The 18,779-nt window shown below is 42.5% G+C and overlaps 1 protein-coding gene across 1 annotated transcript in view; it reads left to right on the plus strand.

Annotated features, from left to right (window-relative positions):
• LOC143131040 (protein disulfide-isomerase TMX3-like) overlaps positions 1–16,611 on the plus strand; it is a 29,677-nt gene extending 13,066 nt beyond the window's left edge. Inside the window, exons 10-16 of the mRNA XM_076290408.1 lie at positions 3,398–3,496; positions 4,364–4,421; positions 4,669–4,722; positions 7,375–7,431; positions 11,055–11,184; positions 11,814–11,882; positions 14,441–16,611. Of these exons, the coding sequence (XP_076146523.1) occupies positions 3,398–3,496; positions 4,364–4,421; positions 4,669–4,722; positions 7,375–7,431; positions 11,055–11,184; positions 11,814–11,882; positions 14,441–14,743 (770 nt within the window). The 3' untranslated portion in view covers positions 14,744–16,611. The remainder of the gene's footprint in view (positions 1–3,397; positions 3,497–4,363; positions 4,422–4,668; positions 4,723–7,374; positions 7,432–11,054; positions 11,185–11,813; positions 11,883–14,440) is intronic.
• Positions 16,612–18,779: the final 2,168 nt, after the last annotated feature.

Below are 18,779 nucleotides of genomic sequence, written 5' to 3' on the forward strand. Positions count from 1 at the left end.
ATTAACTCCTGAAATGAGATGGCACTTAGGCATGTGTTTCCCTTATTTGAGGTATCAAAAGAAGTGCCTAGAAGTTCACAGGGTCTTGTTTTACTGCTGTGTCCTTTGCTGTGTCCTAGGACTATGTGTATCTACAACATGCAGAAAAGAGTGGGGTTAGCATGAACCCTTGAAAGAGTAATTTTTTATCACATGGCAGTATTGTATCATATTAAAAGAAAAGCCTCCCGTTTGCTGTTCAGATGCAGCAGGGCCAGGTTTTTGTTAATCCTGTTTGACATAAACCCAACCAAGCTTTGACTGTTTCTCTGTACGTAGCAAACTTAAAGTCCTGCAGCAGCGTAGAGCAGAATAAGCTGCAAGCATGGGAGCCCATACATTTTTTACCACTTGGAATGGGTGAATCTGAAGCACTATGATGTTATGCTGGAATTAGATATTATTACATACTGACTAATGCAGGAGCTTTTAGGGAAATTCTGAAATATATATTTTTTTATTGCATTATGTAAGTCGCTTAAACACTCTATCTCACTGAGGAGGAAAGGGAAACAGAGTTTTCATACGTTCACAGCAATGGCAAGGATACAATATATGTAAGGCCTTCGTTACATGGATTCTTGTAAGAGGGGAATGACACAGTTCTTTTCAAATATGCCTTTAGTGCAACACTTCCCCTTGGTATTTGCTAATACAATAATAAGTATCAGGGCATCTATGTCACCCTGGTGTCAAGACAACCAACCCCCCAGATCTTGGTAGAATATCCCTATCAGTGGATGGCTGGTTTCGGTACTAATGCTGGGGGGGTCGACTGTGCATATTAAAAGGCAGTTTGTTCTTTTCAACTCAAATGTCAGTAGTGTAATACACTTGTGTGTATTAAATGTAGTGAACACCACGAGTCGAGTAACTAAGACATGCTACATCTACACACAGTCAGGTAAGCATGAATGTTAATAGAGAATGAGTAGCCTACAGTTATAATAATAATAATAATAATAATAATAATAATAATAATAAACTTTATTTGTATAGCACCTTTCATACACAGAATGCAGCTCAGTGCTTTACATGTGAAGCATTGGCATTTTCACTGACAAAATTCACACATTACATGTGCATAGCATATTAGTAGCGTTTTTGAAATTATGGCTGCTAAACACCATTTTAACGCAGTTTGGGAGGGACAGAAATGCAATTTACATTACATAAGAATAATTGAATAATGCAATCCCCAAGACCCCCAGTCTGGGGGTGTCCAGGTCCTAATCAGGGGGGCCAGACCCCCCCCAAACTCCCCAACTATGGGTTACTGCCTACACTGAGAGACTGAAGACTCCATTGTCATCGTTGTGCTTTGTCCATCAGAAGAGCCATGGCCTCCCAGCCTCTGACAGCCTAATAGTTAGCTCTGCCTGTCTCACTGTTTGTGTGTGTGTGTGTCTGTATGTGTGTGTGTGTGTGTAATGTGTGTTTGTGTAGTGTGCCCTTGTGATGGTGTAGATGTGTGTCGAGGCTAGAGGCAGCAGTAGAACTAATTTGTTCCAAGGTGAAAGTGATTCAGTCTGGGTGTGGGCGTGTGTGCGTGTGCCAGCGTTTGTGTCCCTCCCTGACTATCCTGTCCTCTGACATCTATGACTGCGTAATGAAGGGGTGGAGCGTTGGGCAAACACATTAAAAATCAGTAGACAGAGAGAGATAAAGGAAAACTTAAAGTTCATCTACTCAACAGGATATTTACCATTTTTTGTTATTCCACTGATGCCATTTCAACAAAGTTTATAATGGCATTTGCAGTATCTGTCTCACTATGAATGAGCAGCTTCTCTAATATCATAAGGTACTTGGTTGATCTACTACCCTTGGCAGGATGTTGCAGATGGGGATGGCACTGGATGGTTAAGTCTTCTGAGATTCATTTTCAAGCCTAAAAAATATGGACACTTCACATCTTGTGTGATTCTCTATGGGGAGATGACACTGTAGTGAATTCCTTGTCATATCTTATTTCATATCCAACCTAAGAATGGTCGTTTCACCTCTTTGTCATTTGATTTTCAGTTTTATCTCTCCAAAAACAAGCTTCAGTGGGGAGAGTCACGACAGTTTCTCTTTTGAGACATACTTGCCTGTCAGATGTGCTCATTGTTTATGTTTGGGCCACTGTCGGCTGCAAGGAAGCATCGTCTTAATAAGGTCTGATCTTGTCTAAATAGATTATCTCAATTGTCCCACATGTGTCATTGTTCTGGGATTAGACTTTCTCACAGAGCCAGGTATGAATATTTGACGATGTTTGACAGAGTGTCACATAGGTTTTCAGAAACTCTGCACTTTCACCTATGCAATATATCTTTTATATCTTAATATAGCTATCTTCTATTCATCCTTAAGATGATACTCTAGAGCCATACTTCACTCTCTGCAATGGGTGCATGTCAAATGAACCTGACTCACTGAGTTTGGCATCTGCTGCATCTGATTGCCTGCCACAACAGCATGTCTGTTTACTCTTCAGCGTCCAGTTAGCATTTATTACATTGACTTTTTTTATTTTACTCTGTGGTCTGAAAACTGATTACATTAAGTTGATGTGTTTTGACTGCAACATCTGCTGGGAAATAATTTTGACTTCACTCTAGAATTATCATTTTTCTGACATGCAAAAATAGCCATTGTTAACATTGTATATAAAGTTGGCCCTTATTATTTCCTGTTGAAAAAATAAGTTGTTATTGGTAGTCCAAAAAATAAATGGAACTTTTTAGAATGCAGTAGTTCAGTGCCTAAACAACCATGTTGTGTGGCTGAGTGTCTTGCAGTCCCATTAAATGGTCTACAGATATTGAATCTTGCCTTTAACAATCACCCATGAGCAAAGGTTTCTGTTTGACTAATCTATCTTTGGTATTGGGTGCCCTTCACACAGACACTCATTCATTAGCCTCATGTCTTTTCCAACCGTCTTACCCAAAGGCAAACATTTGTTGGCACACTTGGTGAAAGTTGGCCCATAGATGAGTTGCTCTGCATCCCCAGTAGGTGGTCCAAATGTTGAGTATGGCTACACATTCTTCTTCCCCTTAGTAAAAATTCAGACCAGCGTAAGCCTCCACTGTGCAACAAAGAATGTTTGTTATTGATTTTGAATATAAATTTGATTCTGGGTTTTCTTGGTTAGTATTTATTGTATGTCTGTGAGACATTGTTGGCAGTGTTCTTTTAATATTTCAGACATGCAGTTGTTAGTTATTGAATTTGTCAGAATTTTCAGTTTGCTTTTTGTCATTTGTTGGAAATGCATGTTATTTTTGTATGTTTCACTATGTGTATGCATCACAGGAATAATAAAGATTTTCCTTTTTTGTTTCTCCTTGCCTGCCTCTTGTCTCAGAATATGAAGATGGCAGCCTGTCTTCGTGGGTGAACAGGGAGCGTTTCCAGGGTTACCTCCCGATTGATGGCTTCACACTCTATGAACTGGGAGAGACAGGTGTGGTATTGTCATGGCAGCATTGATCCTTCAAGGAATACTTAACAATGTATAGAACGCCGGTCATTATAAGTCCCGACAGGGCGAACCGGACCCCGACGTGCCAGCGGAGGGGTCTTGCTTCACCCTGAAGGGACTTATTTTCCCAATAATGACTGGCGTTCTATACATTATCCCGCTTATTATATGGCTACTTGCCAAAACGAAAAAATAAACTCCACGATATGTCTCTTTACATTTATTTGTTACCGTTTCGTTGTGGCTTTTCCTGAGAAACAAATAGTTCGCAACACACGCTGAACTTGAATCAAACGTTCTTTAGAACAGAGCTGATCAACCGTCTGCCTTCACATTTGAATGAGATCCGTTGCCATTGACAGCGGTCATTATTTAGAGGTCTTCAGGCAAAAATAATGACCGGTAGAACTTTGGGAAATCCCATTCAAGTCAATGGAGCGTTCTACCTGCATTGTGAAGAGCCGTATACTGTAATAATTCCAAATATTTTTTATGCAAGCGTAATCGTCCATCTTTCAGTCTATATAACAGTGCCCTTGAGTTGGCCAACAGTTCTGCCTCCACTTGGGGATTACGATAAAGACCTACTTGCACATTTCATTGGTTCCATGGGAACCAGACTCGCCTGCTTCAGGCTATGGCAACAGACTCAAAATTCATGTTTTATTTTACAAGGTCTGATGAAAATAGGTGTTAAGATTAATACTGTGGTAATGCAGAATGTGCTCTCCCTAGCAAGCTGATTTATATATATATATATATATATATATATGTTGAGCCTTTGTATCAAGTATAAGGTGAACTGTTTTTTCCACTTTTCTGACTTATGGTCTACTTATTTTGTTTCAGGTAAATTGGTGGCGATTGCCATCATTGATGAGAAGGAGCATGCAGAGGACAGCACCAGGTGAGAGGCAGCTTTAAGTGCTTGCTCACCCTGTGACAAATGACAAACACCTTCGCTGTCATGGAAACCAGGAGTTGGCTCTCCGATGCAAGCATGTCCTCTAAGGCTCTTTTCGGAATGGATATGGGCCAAATTGAAGCATATTGCTCTTTCAAAGGCATGGGTTTGGATTGTGACATCTCTTTCATTCTCTTTTCTCTCTCTCCCCCTCTCTCTCTCTCCACCATCCTACCACTGTCTCTGTCAGGCTGAAGAATCTTATTCAGAGGGTGTCCACAGAGTACAGAGATCACTTCAACAGGTAAGCCACCATGTAGTGAGTCATGGAGAGGAAGAAACTCACCTGGCCTCAACTTCATTTGCATCTGCCGTCATCAAAAGGTTGCTTTGTGAGAGCACTGAAATGTCTATGTTAGCATGGAGCGTAGGAGTCACATAATATTTGCCTTTTCGAAACAGTTCTCTGGGTTGTCTTAAGCCTCACTCGCTAGAACCCATTGTGTTCTAAAAATATAATGGCCACATACTGTTGTTGGCCTGATGGCTTGTGTCGTCAAGCTGATCAAATGGTCCCTTTGAAATGTCAAGTGCCATAATTGTTGGTATGCATAGGTTTGAGCGGATATTTGACAAGAATATTTCATAGTCCTCGTTTCCAATCCCTTTCAATGCAGTAGGTCCACAACCACCCTCTGCTCTCCTCCAAAGCCAACAGCCTGTTTGTTGTTCATTCTGTAAGACCTGCTGGCCACTAGCCACTTCTCACGAAAGTCAGAAAACATGTCCACACTTTAGAAGTCTCTCCTCTCTGTCTGAAAAGTAAGAGAGAATGAAGGGACACATCTCAGCAGTAGCTTCTTCAGTTTTGGTGATTCATCAAAGGAGGCGGAGCTTTTGTCTCCACTGTTATATACTTGGCCAGATACCTTGTGGAGATTTTTTCCTGGAATCTGTAACTGTTTGTTACTGGCCTCTGATGGTTACAAGATGCAGCAGTGAATGTTTATTCTCTCCAATCATAGTGATGTGTCTCTTTTTCCAGTTGGTTCCATCACAAGCCATTGCAATAGACCAGACTGTAGTTCAGCCATTATGCTGCCTCTGTTTTGCCACCCATCATTTGATTGTATCTCTCATTCTCTCTAGTCCCCTCTTTTTCTTTCTCCCTTTTCTGTATGTAAGATGTCTGCTTCTTGATTTTTAATGCAACTGAGCATCGTAGGCTGTACTTAATTGCATCAAGCAGTCACACAAAATCCCTTCAAAGTGTGTTTGTGTGTGCATGTGTGTGTGTGTGTGTGCAGGGAACTGAGCCTGCCAACCAACCATTAGATTTCAAGTGAATTAGGCAGTGGGTGTGACTGGGTAATGGGGGCTGTGTGGGGGGCTGTGTGTGTGTGTGTGTGTGTGTGTGTGTGGGTGGGGGGGGGGGTGGGGGGGTGGGCAGTGTGCATTTTATCCCAACATAGCCCAGGCTATTACTGAATGCAGAATGCAGAGTCTTTTAAAGATGTTTGTGATGTTTGTTAGTGTGTGTGTGTGTGTGTGTGTGTGTGAATATGGCCCTTCGATGCCTAGCAGGGAAGGCGGGAGTAGGAGGAAAATGAATATGGTGGATAGATATGGAGGGTTAATAAATACATAATGCATATATGCACACTCATACTCCAAATACTGCCGCTAATATTGGGACTCTAGGCTGTGTAGTGCAACTCAGTGCAACTCAACAGAATGTAACTTCAGACATTCCAAGCTTGGGAAAGGCTTTCTCATCATCCCCGGGCCACAAACTTAATGCTGAAGTACATTTATTTATATGCTAATCAAATATGATGAACTTCCAAGTACAAATGTCTGCAGCTATCTAAGGTATTTGAAAAAGATGTAATGTAACCACAATGTGGAATATACTGAGGTAAACACAGACCCATAAAGTAGCACACCAATGCGTAAAGTGTATGGAAATTGTGTGTCATATTCTCTTGGTATTATCTCTGGAGACAGAGGCTTTCTGAACATGAGCACTCTCCCTTGATAACAGTGATTTTCAAATGTCTTTATGTATCTCTCTTTCCTTTCTCCAATTGAGAATGCACGAATATACTGTTGCAAACTCAGGGGAGTCAGCATGATGTCTTTAGATAAGATCAAATATGAGGGCAGTTGATATACCCAAGCTTCGGTAATCAGCCTTGCGGGCTGCATAGTATAAAAAAGAAAAGAAGAGAAAAAGACGAGAAAGAGAGAAACACTTCCACGACGGACCATTCTCCTAGACAGTGAGACACAGATTGAATTCTGCCCAACTGTATAGTATGGATAAATGACCCCAGAGAGAGATGAAGGCCGATAGAGATGTGACAATAGTTCTGAATGTAGGTGTCACACAATAGACATGGCAAAGCTCAGAGAGCTCCGCTGCCCACTTAGATGGTGCTTGGATATTGAACAATGATGTTCAGTGGTATTCAATTATTTTATCCTCATGAGCAATGTGTGGCCAGGGTTTCTGTCAGTATACTAAACATGGTATAAGTATGTATACTCTTTTGATCCCGTGAGGGAAATTTTGTCTCTGCATTTATCCCAATCCGTGAATTAGTGAAACACACTCAGCACACAGTGAACACACAGTGAGGTGAAGCACACACTAGTCCCGAAGCAGTGAGCTGCCTGCTACAGCTGCCTGCTACAGTGGCGCTCAGGGAGCAGTGAGGGGTTAGGTGCCTTGCTCAAGGGCACTTCAGCCGTTCCTACTGGTCAGGGATCGAACCAGCAACCCTCCAGTTCCAAGCCCGAAGCCCTAACCAGTAGGCCACGACTGCCCCTCAGGCTTGTTGTGTTTATAATACAAAAGCTCAGGGTTGTGTGCGATGAATTTCAGCATTAGTGTTAAATTTGGTTTTAGATTGCAGGCATGTGATTGACACCAGTCGTCTCTCTCTCTTTGCAGGGATTTCCAATTTGGCCACATGGAAGGAAACGACTACATCAATGGACTCATCATGGGGTGAGTACCATCTCTGTCCTCTGCGTGCGGCTGCCGCCTCCGCCCTCCAACTCTCGTATCAAAAACAGGCTCTAACCGGGGGAGGCTTCACTGTGGCTGCACCCGTCTGAGATGAGAGTAATGACCCATAGATTCAAAGTACAACTTGGAATGAAGTTTGTTGTGGCTGTAAGCAGGTAATTATGTAGTCTACAGGATGAGCTAGAGACATGGCTTTTCTCCACTTCCCGTTAAGGTTATATTTATTGTCATAGTTAGGAGGTAGCGGAGGAGTGTGTTGGCACACGGTGTGGTCTGCAGCTGGCTGCTTTGTGTGAGGTGAAGTGCGTAAGGTCAGGGCTTCGTCTGCTGTTTTGGGAGGAGGTGTACTGTATAATGAATGCAGGAAAGAGGGAAAGAGACTCTGGTAATGATGGAAGTCTTGCTCCGTAAAGTGGAACCATGCTAGGCCACTGGATCAGTGGTTGTGGAGCGTGTTCGTAGGTGGCAGAGTAATGAATGTCTCAAATCGCCGTGGTGATGAGAGGCCCCACTCTTTGAAGTGGTCTCCATGGGACCGGAGGTTAGATGGTGGTGTGGATGGTACTACGGGTCGGGTGGCACGGGGGCGGGTAGTGTCGGCGCTCTCGCTGTGTGGAACAGCCTGGCGTTGGCAGGGCGTGGAGCTCGAAGACTCTTATTTCTGACTCCCCCACTTTTAATTAGCCTCCGACCACAGAGAGGAGCCAGACTCTGAGCCTGATACTATTGGGCTCCTTTAGGGGATACCATTTAAAAGAGCTTATATATGTATCTCATGTTTGTGTGTGAGCGTGTGAGTGTGGGTGAAAATTATGAAAGCTCTTTATTTGAACCACTGAGGCAAATAAATGCATTAAAATCTGAAATGACTGCTGAATATGCGAACATGCACTCCTTTGAACTTTGAAATGGAACACAAAACAATCAAGCTCCTGGCCCTGCAGCAGAGTCCTATAGCTGCACTGTGTGTTGGTCTGTTGGGTGTCAGAGTGGAAGTAAAGGACAGTGTAGCCAGTTAAAGCTTTTTTATATGAATCACTGAAGCAAATAAGGATAATTCACAGTGAATTGAAACATGGGGCGTACCAAACGTGTGATATAGCACACTGTATCTTCATAGCAAGGGTTTGTGTAGTTTGTGGCGGTTTGTGGTTTGAGTATATTTTGAAAAAGGCAAACAATTGAAAAAATTTCATATTGTTTTAGATTTTCAGAAACAATTAATGTTTTTTGTCTCTCGTTCATTGGCCAATTATTTGCTCATTTGCCGATGTGCACCACCTTGGGTATGAAGTATATGACTTTTTGACCACTTTACAGTGTGCTTGTATGATAGATAGATAGATAGATAGATAGATAGATACTTTATTGATCCCCAAGGGGAAATTCAAGAAAGATCACGTGACCGAGTGCCGGCAATGCTACTGGCATGGTTCTTCATGTGCCCGGCAGAGCAACGCCTTCTCAATAGTCCTACGGAGGCGATGGAGGACCACACCACGTTTATCATGGCAGCTGTGCTCTCTCACTCTTGAGTGAAAGGCTCCGCAGCTCCAGGATTAATTGCCCTCCTTTGAGGAATGAAATCCCTCGGCCTGTCAATGGCCACTAATCCGCTCCTCTGGGATCTTGGTCTGAGTCAAATCTGATGCCTTTTATATTCACTGCCTGCCACCCCTCTGCCAGCTTGGACACGCGCATACCCACACTCTGTCTCAACACACGCACACACACGCACACACACGCAAACACACGCACACACACACACACACACACACACACACACACATACACACACACCATTTATAAGCATGAACACACACACACACACACACACACACAAACAGGATGACACATTTAGACAGTCAGACATGCACACACACACATACAGACACAGAGACAGATTACACTGCACTGGCATGGACTGTATGCGGCAGCCTGCGGCCGAGCTGCTCAATCCAACCAAATCATATGCGCTTTCCATCTCGCTCAGAGTCTGTTTGAACATGAGATTATCATCAAGGCTTCGCAGGGTTCTCGCACAGCACATATGGCACGCCATTGAGGTTCCCACGGAAACGCACGAGGGAGCGCTGCAGTCACTCTGGAAACAGGGTTGCGGTGCTTGCTATCTGATCTGTGATAGGAAGACATTGCTGCGTGCAGAGAACCAAGATCTCCATAAAACCCCCCATCTCTTGTCTATTCATGGGGACACGCTATGTTTGTGCTGAACTATTACCACCCCTGTGAATTATTCAGAGTGCCTGCTGAGTTGCATGCACATGCTCACAGTCAGACACGACTTTTTCACTGGAGAGGCAAATGCCCACCGAGTATGAAAAAAAGTTGCTCTTTTTTTCCATCTCTTTGGCCAGAAGCGGTGCTTTTAGCGTGTTGAAGCTTCTTTAGTCACTTGTTGTCAAGTGGACTTGGCACAGAATGCCCGGCCGCATGCAATCCTCGGTGGAACATGCAGTTGGAAAAGCTGAGTTTTTGATGTTCCCGTTTCCTGTCACAGAGAAATAGATGACCCAACACTCACCCAACACGCCTAGAGTTTTTTGGCTCTAATAGGTCCTCAGGGGTATACAAAGTGTCTTCAATTGCTGTTAGAATGACCAAAATCATGCAAATTCTCATTCTGTGTGTAGCCTTGGTTGACTTTTTGAAGATGTGGATCTATGCAAGAGAGAAAACAGTGGGAAAGCTCTGTGTATGTACATCTGACTGGATTATCAGTCATAGAATGTATTCATGTGTATACGCGTTGTGTTATTCATTTTCAGTGCCAACTGCCAAGTGTATATTTGTGTATCATTTCCAGTGCAGTGTATTGTTTTGGTGATGTGTTCAATTCTTGTATAGTATAGAGACGAAACACAACAGTACTGTGTTTCTTTTTTCAGTTGACAATCCTCAGAGAGAATGCATAATCTATTAATGACTATATCAATATTGATATAGAATGCCAATTACTTGTTCACTTATATCCAGTTGGTTATGTATGTATTGCACCTGAAAATAATTATGCTTTTATTTATTTAATTAATTATAATAAGTTCTGTCCAAAAGCATCTGTTATAGGCAATGAACTATGCATGCTGTTTATACAAAGCATTTGGGTAAAACACATAAGTCACCAATGCAGTATGTGGATTGATCTTGCTATTTGATTTAGAGCGGTCATCTCTGAGAAATCTCTGGGCAGTGCCTGAGAAAGCAAAGAAGAAAGCTTAAAGGCTCTTTTGTCTAGCAGTTTAATGTAGATGTAATGGACAAAAAGGATTTGTGTATATATCTAGACTTCATAGACACCTGGAAAGTACAGTGTGAAACATATTGACTGTTCCTGCAGATGTATGTCATTTTGGTAACGTAATAGCCACTTTGCTGGCTGTGGTCAGACTGTAGAAAAAATAAATATAATGTACGCTTAGATTACAGGGAGCACATGCTATTGTATTTGAATATCAGAAAGTTTGAAGCGTTGCATTGTTCTAGCTTTACATTCTTTTACTGGCTTGTCAGAAATAAGCTACTCGTTAGCAACTCCGAAATGAGATGATGTGATAGCCATCCTTTTTTTTTTGTCTCCTCAGTGAAGTGACAGTCCCCAGCGTCATCATCCTCAACACCTCTAATGAGCAGTACTTCCTGCCTACTGAATCTATGGACACCATAGAGAAGCTGGTGAACTTCATTAACAGTGTGCTGGACGGCACAGCACCGGTAAGATATACAGAAGAGACACACACACACACACACGCACACGCACACGCACACGCACACGCACACGCACACACCTTCCATGTAAACGTGGCACATTTGAACTGATGAAAAGCATGCACATGCTGTCATTACTGGTTATAACAATGGTAACAGAACTGTAGCTTTCACCTACTGTTTTATTTTCTTTACCACCCCCTCAAAACTTACTGGAAAGTTTAGTTTCGTGTACAAAACCACATTTTCTACAAAAAAAGGTTCATCTGTTCCGGATCTTTCCCAAGGTTATTTTTACTTGGCCAAACAAAGCTGGCCTGCCAGCTGAGTTGACCGCTGACCATGTTCCTACGGCGATGCCAGGCAGCTCACCTCGCTGCCATGTCTGGTTTGGCTGTGTCCGCAGCACTGCCCTGGGCAAAGTCTTTGGTCTCATTAAAAAAACAACATAACCACTCTCTCTCTCTCTTCTCTTGTTGTCTTACCCTTCCTCTCTCTCTCTCTCTCTCTCTCTCTCTCTCTCTCTCTCTCTCTCTGTCTCTCACACTTGTGGTTTCTCATTCTCTCTGTCTGTACCTGTCTTTGTCTGTCTGTCTGTCTGTCTGTCTGTCTGTCTGTCTGTCTCTCTTACGCAGGCTTATGGCGGAGATGGAATATTCCAGAGGGTCAAGAGAGTGGCTTTCGACGCCAAGTCTACAGTGATGGTTAGTGGGACTGTACAGTACATAGCAAGACAACTTTGGCATTGAAGGCCAGCGGTCCTCATGATAAGCTTACAGAGCCAGATGGAATCACTGGGAGCTGTGCTTTTATGGGTGCTCAGAAGTATTTATGTAGATCAGAGTTCAGCCTTTTCCAGGGGAGCTGTATTTGAAGACTCATCTACATAAAAGCTTTATGTAAACGCCTCTGAATTCACATGAGATGACTTGAGTCGGCCTTCACTAATGCTTCATAACTCCCTGTCTGTCTTTTAGCAGTATTACTTCATGACAAAAAGCTGAAAATATGTTGCAATTTATCTGTTTCACCCTCATAATTGAAATATTGGCAAACAACTTTTGTGTTTGTATGTACAGTATTTATGTATGTTTGTTTGCTTTGACAAGTTGACGAGAGTTGGTGCCACCCCCTCACCATCTCAGACAGAGCAAAAAAAAATGTTGTGTTGTATTGTTTTTATTTTTGATTTCAGCTTCTGTTTTTTTGATCCTTTAGTGCCATGTCACCCATGGTGTTTTGTGTTCTCGCAGAGAACCACTTCTTCAGAGGTTCTGGATCATGAGCTCTTGGTGACCTCATTTCCTTTGTGTGAGCACCTGTGCTGATGGGGGGGGGGGGGGTGTGTGAGACTTTTGTCTTTTCTTTTGTTGTCTTGTCTTTTGTTGAGACCAGACACGGTGCTGACCAATGCTAATTTACCTGGATATGCGAGAGCAGGCACACAAGGCCACCCGCCCCCCTCTATTGTTCCCACCTTATTTTCCCTTACACGTCTCCAGCTAATAGCGGCTGTGTCACCAAAAAGGAGATAGAGGCAGAAGAATAAAGAGGATTAGCTTTGATTAGAAAAGAAGCTGAATGACAGTAGGAATGGGGAAAACATGTCACAAAGCATTGTGGAGGCGGGAGTGTAGCACCCGAGTATATTTTCAGTTATTGTCTGGAAAGTCAGGAGAGAGGCCAATTATAAGAGTTGTTTTAAGTGAAAATCTGTTGCATCTGAGTGGTCTTTGCTTGTGCATCCTTTGCTGATTTTGGCTGTAGGTGGTGTGCATGAACAAGTGTTCCTGAGCATAGAGTCCCTTGGCTCCAAGGCCGTAGGGTGCCAGGAGAGACTGAATGTGATAGATTACTCTCTAAGAGGAAAATATGCTGATGCTGCACAGCACACACACACAAAGATGTTGACCTTGTTGTGACACCTCAAGGAGAGAGGATACATTTGTCTCCCTCACTAGTGTCCCTCCGTTTTATATTGTTTTCTCAATAGCCATTTTGTCCAGAATGCCTGTCTCTATCACTTAAGCATGGTGACCGATGGCTCCAGGTACATTTGCTGACGGGGTTGGGGTCCTTATAAGAGTGCAGGACTGTTGCAGCTGCTGGTGCTGCGTCGGTGCAGTGGCCATTACCGAGGTAGCTCGCCACACTTGCATGGGCTCCAATGAGTCACATCGCTGTGTTTGCATAACGTGCGTCGCCATCTCAACCTGAGCTTGGTGGCAGAGCAATCATCATCCTTCACCCCCCTCCACTGCGCGAAAGTAAATCTCACGATTCTCATTCCCTCCAACCCCTCCACCCCCGCCCCGCCCCCCCGCTAACCGTTGCAGAAGGCAGGCGGCTGTGTTCAGTGATGGATTTCGCTGAACTCCACGCAGCGCCGCTACATTAAGTCCAGGCGTTTGTTTCACCATTTCTGGAACACGAAGCCACATATTTCAGAGCGATGCCTCAAATGACTCACACAAATGGACCTCTGTCTGAACAGAAAAAAGTGATTTACAAGTGGGGGAAAGAGTTAGAGAAATTGAGAGGAGCAGAGGACTTACACCCAGCGTTTAGTTTAGGACCTTGTTGGAATGGCTTTGCCATGTCAGGCTGAAGGTTTTTAATCTATTGTAGGGGACTGTGTTTTTATGCTGTCCCCTAGGCCCATTCATCTGAAGTACAGTCTCTATACTTTGTCCTCCTGTCCTTTATTGTTTCTCTTTATCAGCACTATAGAGCATTTCTCTCTGTTATCCCCCACCGCTTACTTTTATATAAGTGCTTAGCTTTGAGCAGCTGTACTTTTTTTCATTATTTATTTACTTTTTCCAGTTTATTATGCCTCCCAACACTAGAACCCCAGCTCATTGTACTGTAGCTTGTTAACATATGTTCTTGTTTCTTTTATAATTACACAATCAAGGTTTGATCTCTCGTAATGATGAGTTAGTGTTTTAATTTAAAGCGCATACCGGGTATGTTTTAGTTTGCCAATACTTTAAAGTACATCTGTGTCCTGGAGTGTCTCAGATTGCTTTGTGTCTGAATTAAGACAAGCAACAAGGAGTAAAAGCAGTTTCCCCGTGCACTCGTTACAGCTTTTATTTCCAGGTTGAACATGATATTGTTGTCACTGCTATCAAAACAAGTTTTGGTGATCCTGACATCCCACCCATTTTTCTTTCCTTCCCTCTCTGTCTTTCTGTCCATTTCTTTCATTCTTCCTGCCTCCCCCTGTTGATCTCTGTCACCCCCCCCCCCCCTCCAGTCTGTGTTCCGCAGCTCCCCCCTACTTGGCTGCTTCCTGTTTGGCCTGCCGTTGGGCGTCATCAGCCTCATGTGCTACGGCATGTGCACAGCCGAGGCGGACGACGGCGCCGATGACATGGAGCTCATGAAGAGGGAGGGCTTCACCGACGAAGAGGAGGAGGAGGAGGATGAGGAAGAAGAGGAGAAGCGCCGGCAGGCAGCCAAGCTGGAGGAGTACGAGGACGAGGAGGGGGTGGGCGAGGATGGAGGAGAGCTGCAGCAGAAGGAGGAGAAGAGCCCAGAGGAGAAAAAGGCTGATTAACTCAGGATGGGTGGAGCAGGTGGAGCAGGAGGGGGAGGAAGATCCAGCCACAACGGAGGAGGAGGAGGAGGAGGAGATTTTAGGAGAGGGCAAAGAAGTGGAGGCTGAGAAATGGTGATGTGAAAGTCTCCACAGACATATCTATTTTTTTTTCCCATTTTGATCTGATATCTCTGCAGTGAGACGGTCCCAGCTTCCCAGTCCTCCCTGATCATTTTTTTCCCCTTTTATTATTTATGAAGTTGAAGATGTTACCGTAATTCTAAGTGGTCTTATTGATGCTCCCCAGCATCTTCAGTGGAACAAAAAATGTTACTAAAATGGAGGAGAAGGCATTTGAAAATTAAGCATAATTGAGATGAATCAAACGATGACTAATGGTTGTTGTTGAAAAGCCATGCCAAACCATGTTTTATTTAAAGACATCACTTAGCCCAACTGAATTATTCATTCATATATCTACATGTAGGTTGGATTGTATAAAACACCATTTGACCCTCAAGGGTCTTAACAGGTCAGAGAAGTCTACTGTGTGTCCTCTTTGGTCTTCTCCTCATCTCGCTTGAAAATAAGGTCCTGTAGTTGTTCAGTAATACATCTGGGGGGGATGAACAATGAGGTGCCACTTTTTGTCACCTTTTTTGTCATACGTGTAATTTAGTCATACTCCCCTTCTCCTTTTTGCCTATTTACAAAAATATTAAAAAGTGCCGAGTCATCCATGTTCTAAGTGAGCCATACCGTAATCCCCCATAATAGAAGGCAAAAGGCTTGGGAGATATCAATTCTTACTTATTAATTAAGAAATATTCCATTGTCAATAACTGGAGGTTGTGGGAGTAGTTCTGGGAACTGTAGCTCAAGGGCACAGAGATGATATTCTCAGTCGGTGATTTGAGATTTATACCTTAAACCCCACTGCGAAAATTCATCTCCAAGGGAGCCCCAGGTGCTTCTGTCTCCTACCACTAGGGCTCCCATCCCCTTTGTCTTAACGGTGTAGAGCTGCAATGCACTGAGGTGCAGAGGAGGGGAATGGACTTTCTCGGCTATGTTTACTCAATGCACTGAAAATCATGGATATAATGTGAAGGCAAATTAGGTCAGAATGCTCATAAAACTCAGCCAGGCAGCAGTGGTAGTTTAGTCTGTGTAAAGGATTAACATAGGGGCTTTTTGTATTGTACAATATCTAATGTGAACATTCCTTTTGCAAGGAGACAAACCCCCTAATTAAGTGTACTGAGTGATAATATGTTCCGGAGTTAGATGCCATAACAGGTGCACTTTGATTCTTCATGTAGTCAACTCAATTAGTCTACAAGGAAATGGGCTCCCATAGCAAAACTTCAGGCATTTCTAGTTTGCTATTAGACACCTGAACCTAAGCACACTTCTGAAATGTACAGCTAATCCTCTGTTGTGCCCCTCATAAAGATACTACTGCCATTTTGTTTATAAGCTATGAATAATGCGGTCAGAGGATCTACAGTAATGTATAAATGTGTATATTTGATTCCTTATGAAGGTCAAAACCCATACACACATTTTGACCACATTTAGCTATGGAACCTCTGAAAGTTCTAAGCATGGCTTTTGAAGATGCTGTTCCATCTTTATGTTGAAGCTATTGTAAAGGATATCACTCATGTAAAGGATGACATGATGTGGTAGCCTTAGCTTTCAGACAGATTACAACCTGCGTGTGCTAGGAAACCACAGTGCAAACCTGGCCCTGTCTTTGCCTTCCGCTCATTGAAGTTGCCTACCATAAGAATTTCTGCCAAATATCATGGTTTTCATTTGAGATTGTCACTCTTTATTACAGATTTCAAAAAATAAAGATTGTCCTCTTTTTTTCCTTGTGACTGATTGATGTTTGCCATTTTTTGTGCCAGCTGTCTTTTTAAAACCCTCCTTCATTAGTAATACATCTATTTCTCTCTCCCTCGATACTGGCTTCCCTTTCCTCTGAATTTCCTCTGCCCCAGTCCCAAGGTTAGGAAGAGATATACAGACTCTATTATTGCTGATATAATCAACGCTCACAGATCAGGTTGAAGAGAAGTTGATTACATTACCAGAATGTGATCCTTGTTTATTTATTTTCCAGAGGGAATAATTATGAAAAAGGGATTCTGAAAGAGATGCTACACCGTCTAATACAAGACAACCCTAGTCAGTAAGTCTGGGGGGAAATGTGTGTATGGATTAATGAGCAATTTGTTCTGATTCACTTATGTTTTTCCACATTTTTCATATTGACACATGAGATTTTTCACTTGGCCTTAAAATGTTCATTTGTTCATTTTTACATTTACATAACTGTATTACATGTGGCGTCATAGCACAGAAAAAGAAAATTGAGTGTATTACCAAGTCACAATCACTCACTTTATAATCTGAATGAACTGCTACTCACTGCACTTACCACCTGATATAAGTGTAGTACAGTATTTATCATCAAATCTCCAGCTCCGATCTTTCACTCTTTTAAATACTTAATTGTACAACAGTGAACAGATAAAGCAGAATGTTATAAGCTGGCAGCTGCTAAAGCATATACAATTTGGAGACCTGGTTATGACAATCATATCACACAGGGCTCCAGTAAAGTATTGCCGAAATGAGTTGAAACACCTGAAAGATTAACAAGGGCCAAATCAACATGGCATAATATCTGGGTTAGCACATGTCCAAAACTGCAAGTCTGAGTTCCTGTCAGGTTTGTTTCTAAAAAAAAAAAATGGGTTGTTGGTACGTAGCCTGGTTAACACCAGACCACTTCTCAAACCTCAATTGAAATTAAACTTTGGTGCTAAAACTCTTACCAAATTGTTCAGAAGTGCAGCAAATCAAATCTTTCTTGTAAATGAAGGATTTAGTTGTTTGCCGTAATTTCCCAGCTATTAGCCGCAGATTATACATTGATTTTGCAAAATTTCTTCAGCTATGGGGATAGGGCAGTTAATATCGTATTAATATGGTTTTGTTTCTTTTAACTTGCATCATTGTCTTGTGGCTTATGCAATGCGGCTAATACACAGAAAATGACTGTACTCAATTCCAAGAAAATAGACGTCCATATCTGTTTCACCCTGTTGCCATCAGTACAGTAATTGGTTGGTGTGTCTGATTAAATTTCAATCTAAAAAAGTGACTGAGATAAAGTGTAACCATCTATTACATGGGTAGCCTACTCCACTTTATAGCTTACAGAACTTAAATGATCTGATGTCATGGTGCCAGACGCCACAGGCAACTTAAAAAGTCCATGTAGGAGCCGTTTGCCTTTAACCTGTAGGAGATAATCAGTAGTATTACAGGGGGACATAATAATTAGCTTCATTGTATATCAGTGTCACTGGTGTTGCATTGATCATATCCATACATACTTGATTAAAGGGTACCATTGAGTGTAGCCATTCTTTCAGTAGGCTACTATGTGTCCAAGTATAATGATAGGATTGTTAGGATTGTAGTAAAGCATTCACAAATAATGGACTATGTCATTATAAGTGTTCTATAACATCACTCTGTTTAAATCTTTGTTTTAGTGAAACATTTTCAACTGCTGCCTTGAAGTTTTACCAGGGGCCACAGTGCAAAAGACATCAGATGTCAGCTACTTCCTCCAAGACATAAGGTCTATAGACAGAGAGGTTTGTGTTCTATATTCTGGGCAGCATTTCATTTCTGGTAATGTGTCCTAGATGACCCACCCATGGCATTCAGAGTTGGAGAAAATGAGAAGAGTAGCTGGCTCACAATGGCCATGAAAACCATATCCCCACCCTGCCACTTAGGGTACGAGCCTAACCCCATGACTTGCAGGCTGTTTTGGGAGACCATGACATAAGCTATGGGATGTCCATATGTCAACTGTTTGACTTTCACACTATATTTATCTTTGTTGTTTCTGTAATTACAAGTAACACCACAGCTGGACTTGTGTGTATACTGTGCATAGGCCTACATGTTGGGTTGCAGTTTTTTTTCTCTTGTAAGGCACATGAACATTCTGTGAGATCAGGCA

Source organism: Alosa pseudoharengus, unplaced genomic scaffold, assembly GCF_046254945.1.
Source record: "Alosa pseudoharengus isolate Yale_2024_CS ecotype anadromous, Long Island Sound unplaced genomic scaffold, YU_APseudo_1.1 YU_APseudo_1.1_scf_18, whole genome shotgun sequence".
NCBI classification, from domain to species: Eukaryota; Metazoa; Chordata; class Actinopteri; order Clupeiformes; family Clupeidae; genus Alosa; species Alosa pseudoharengus.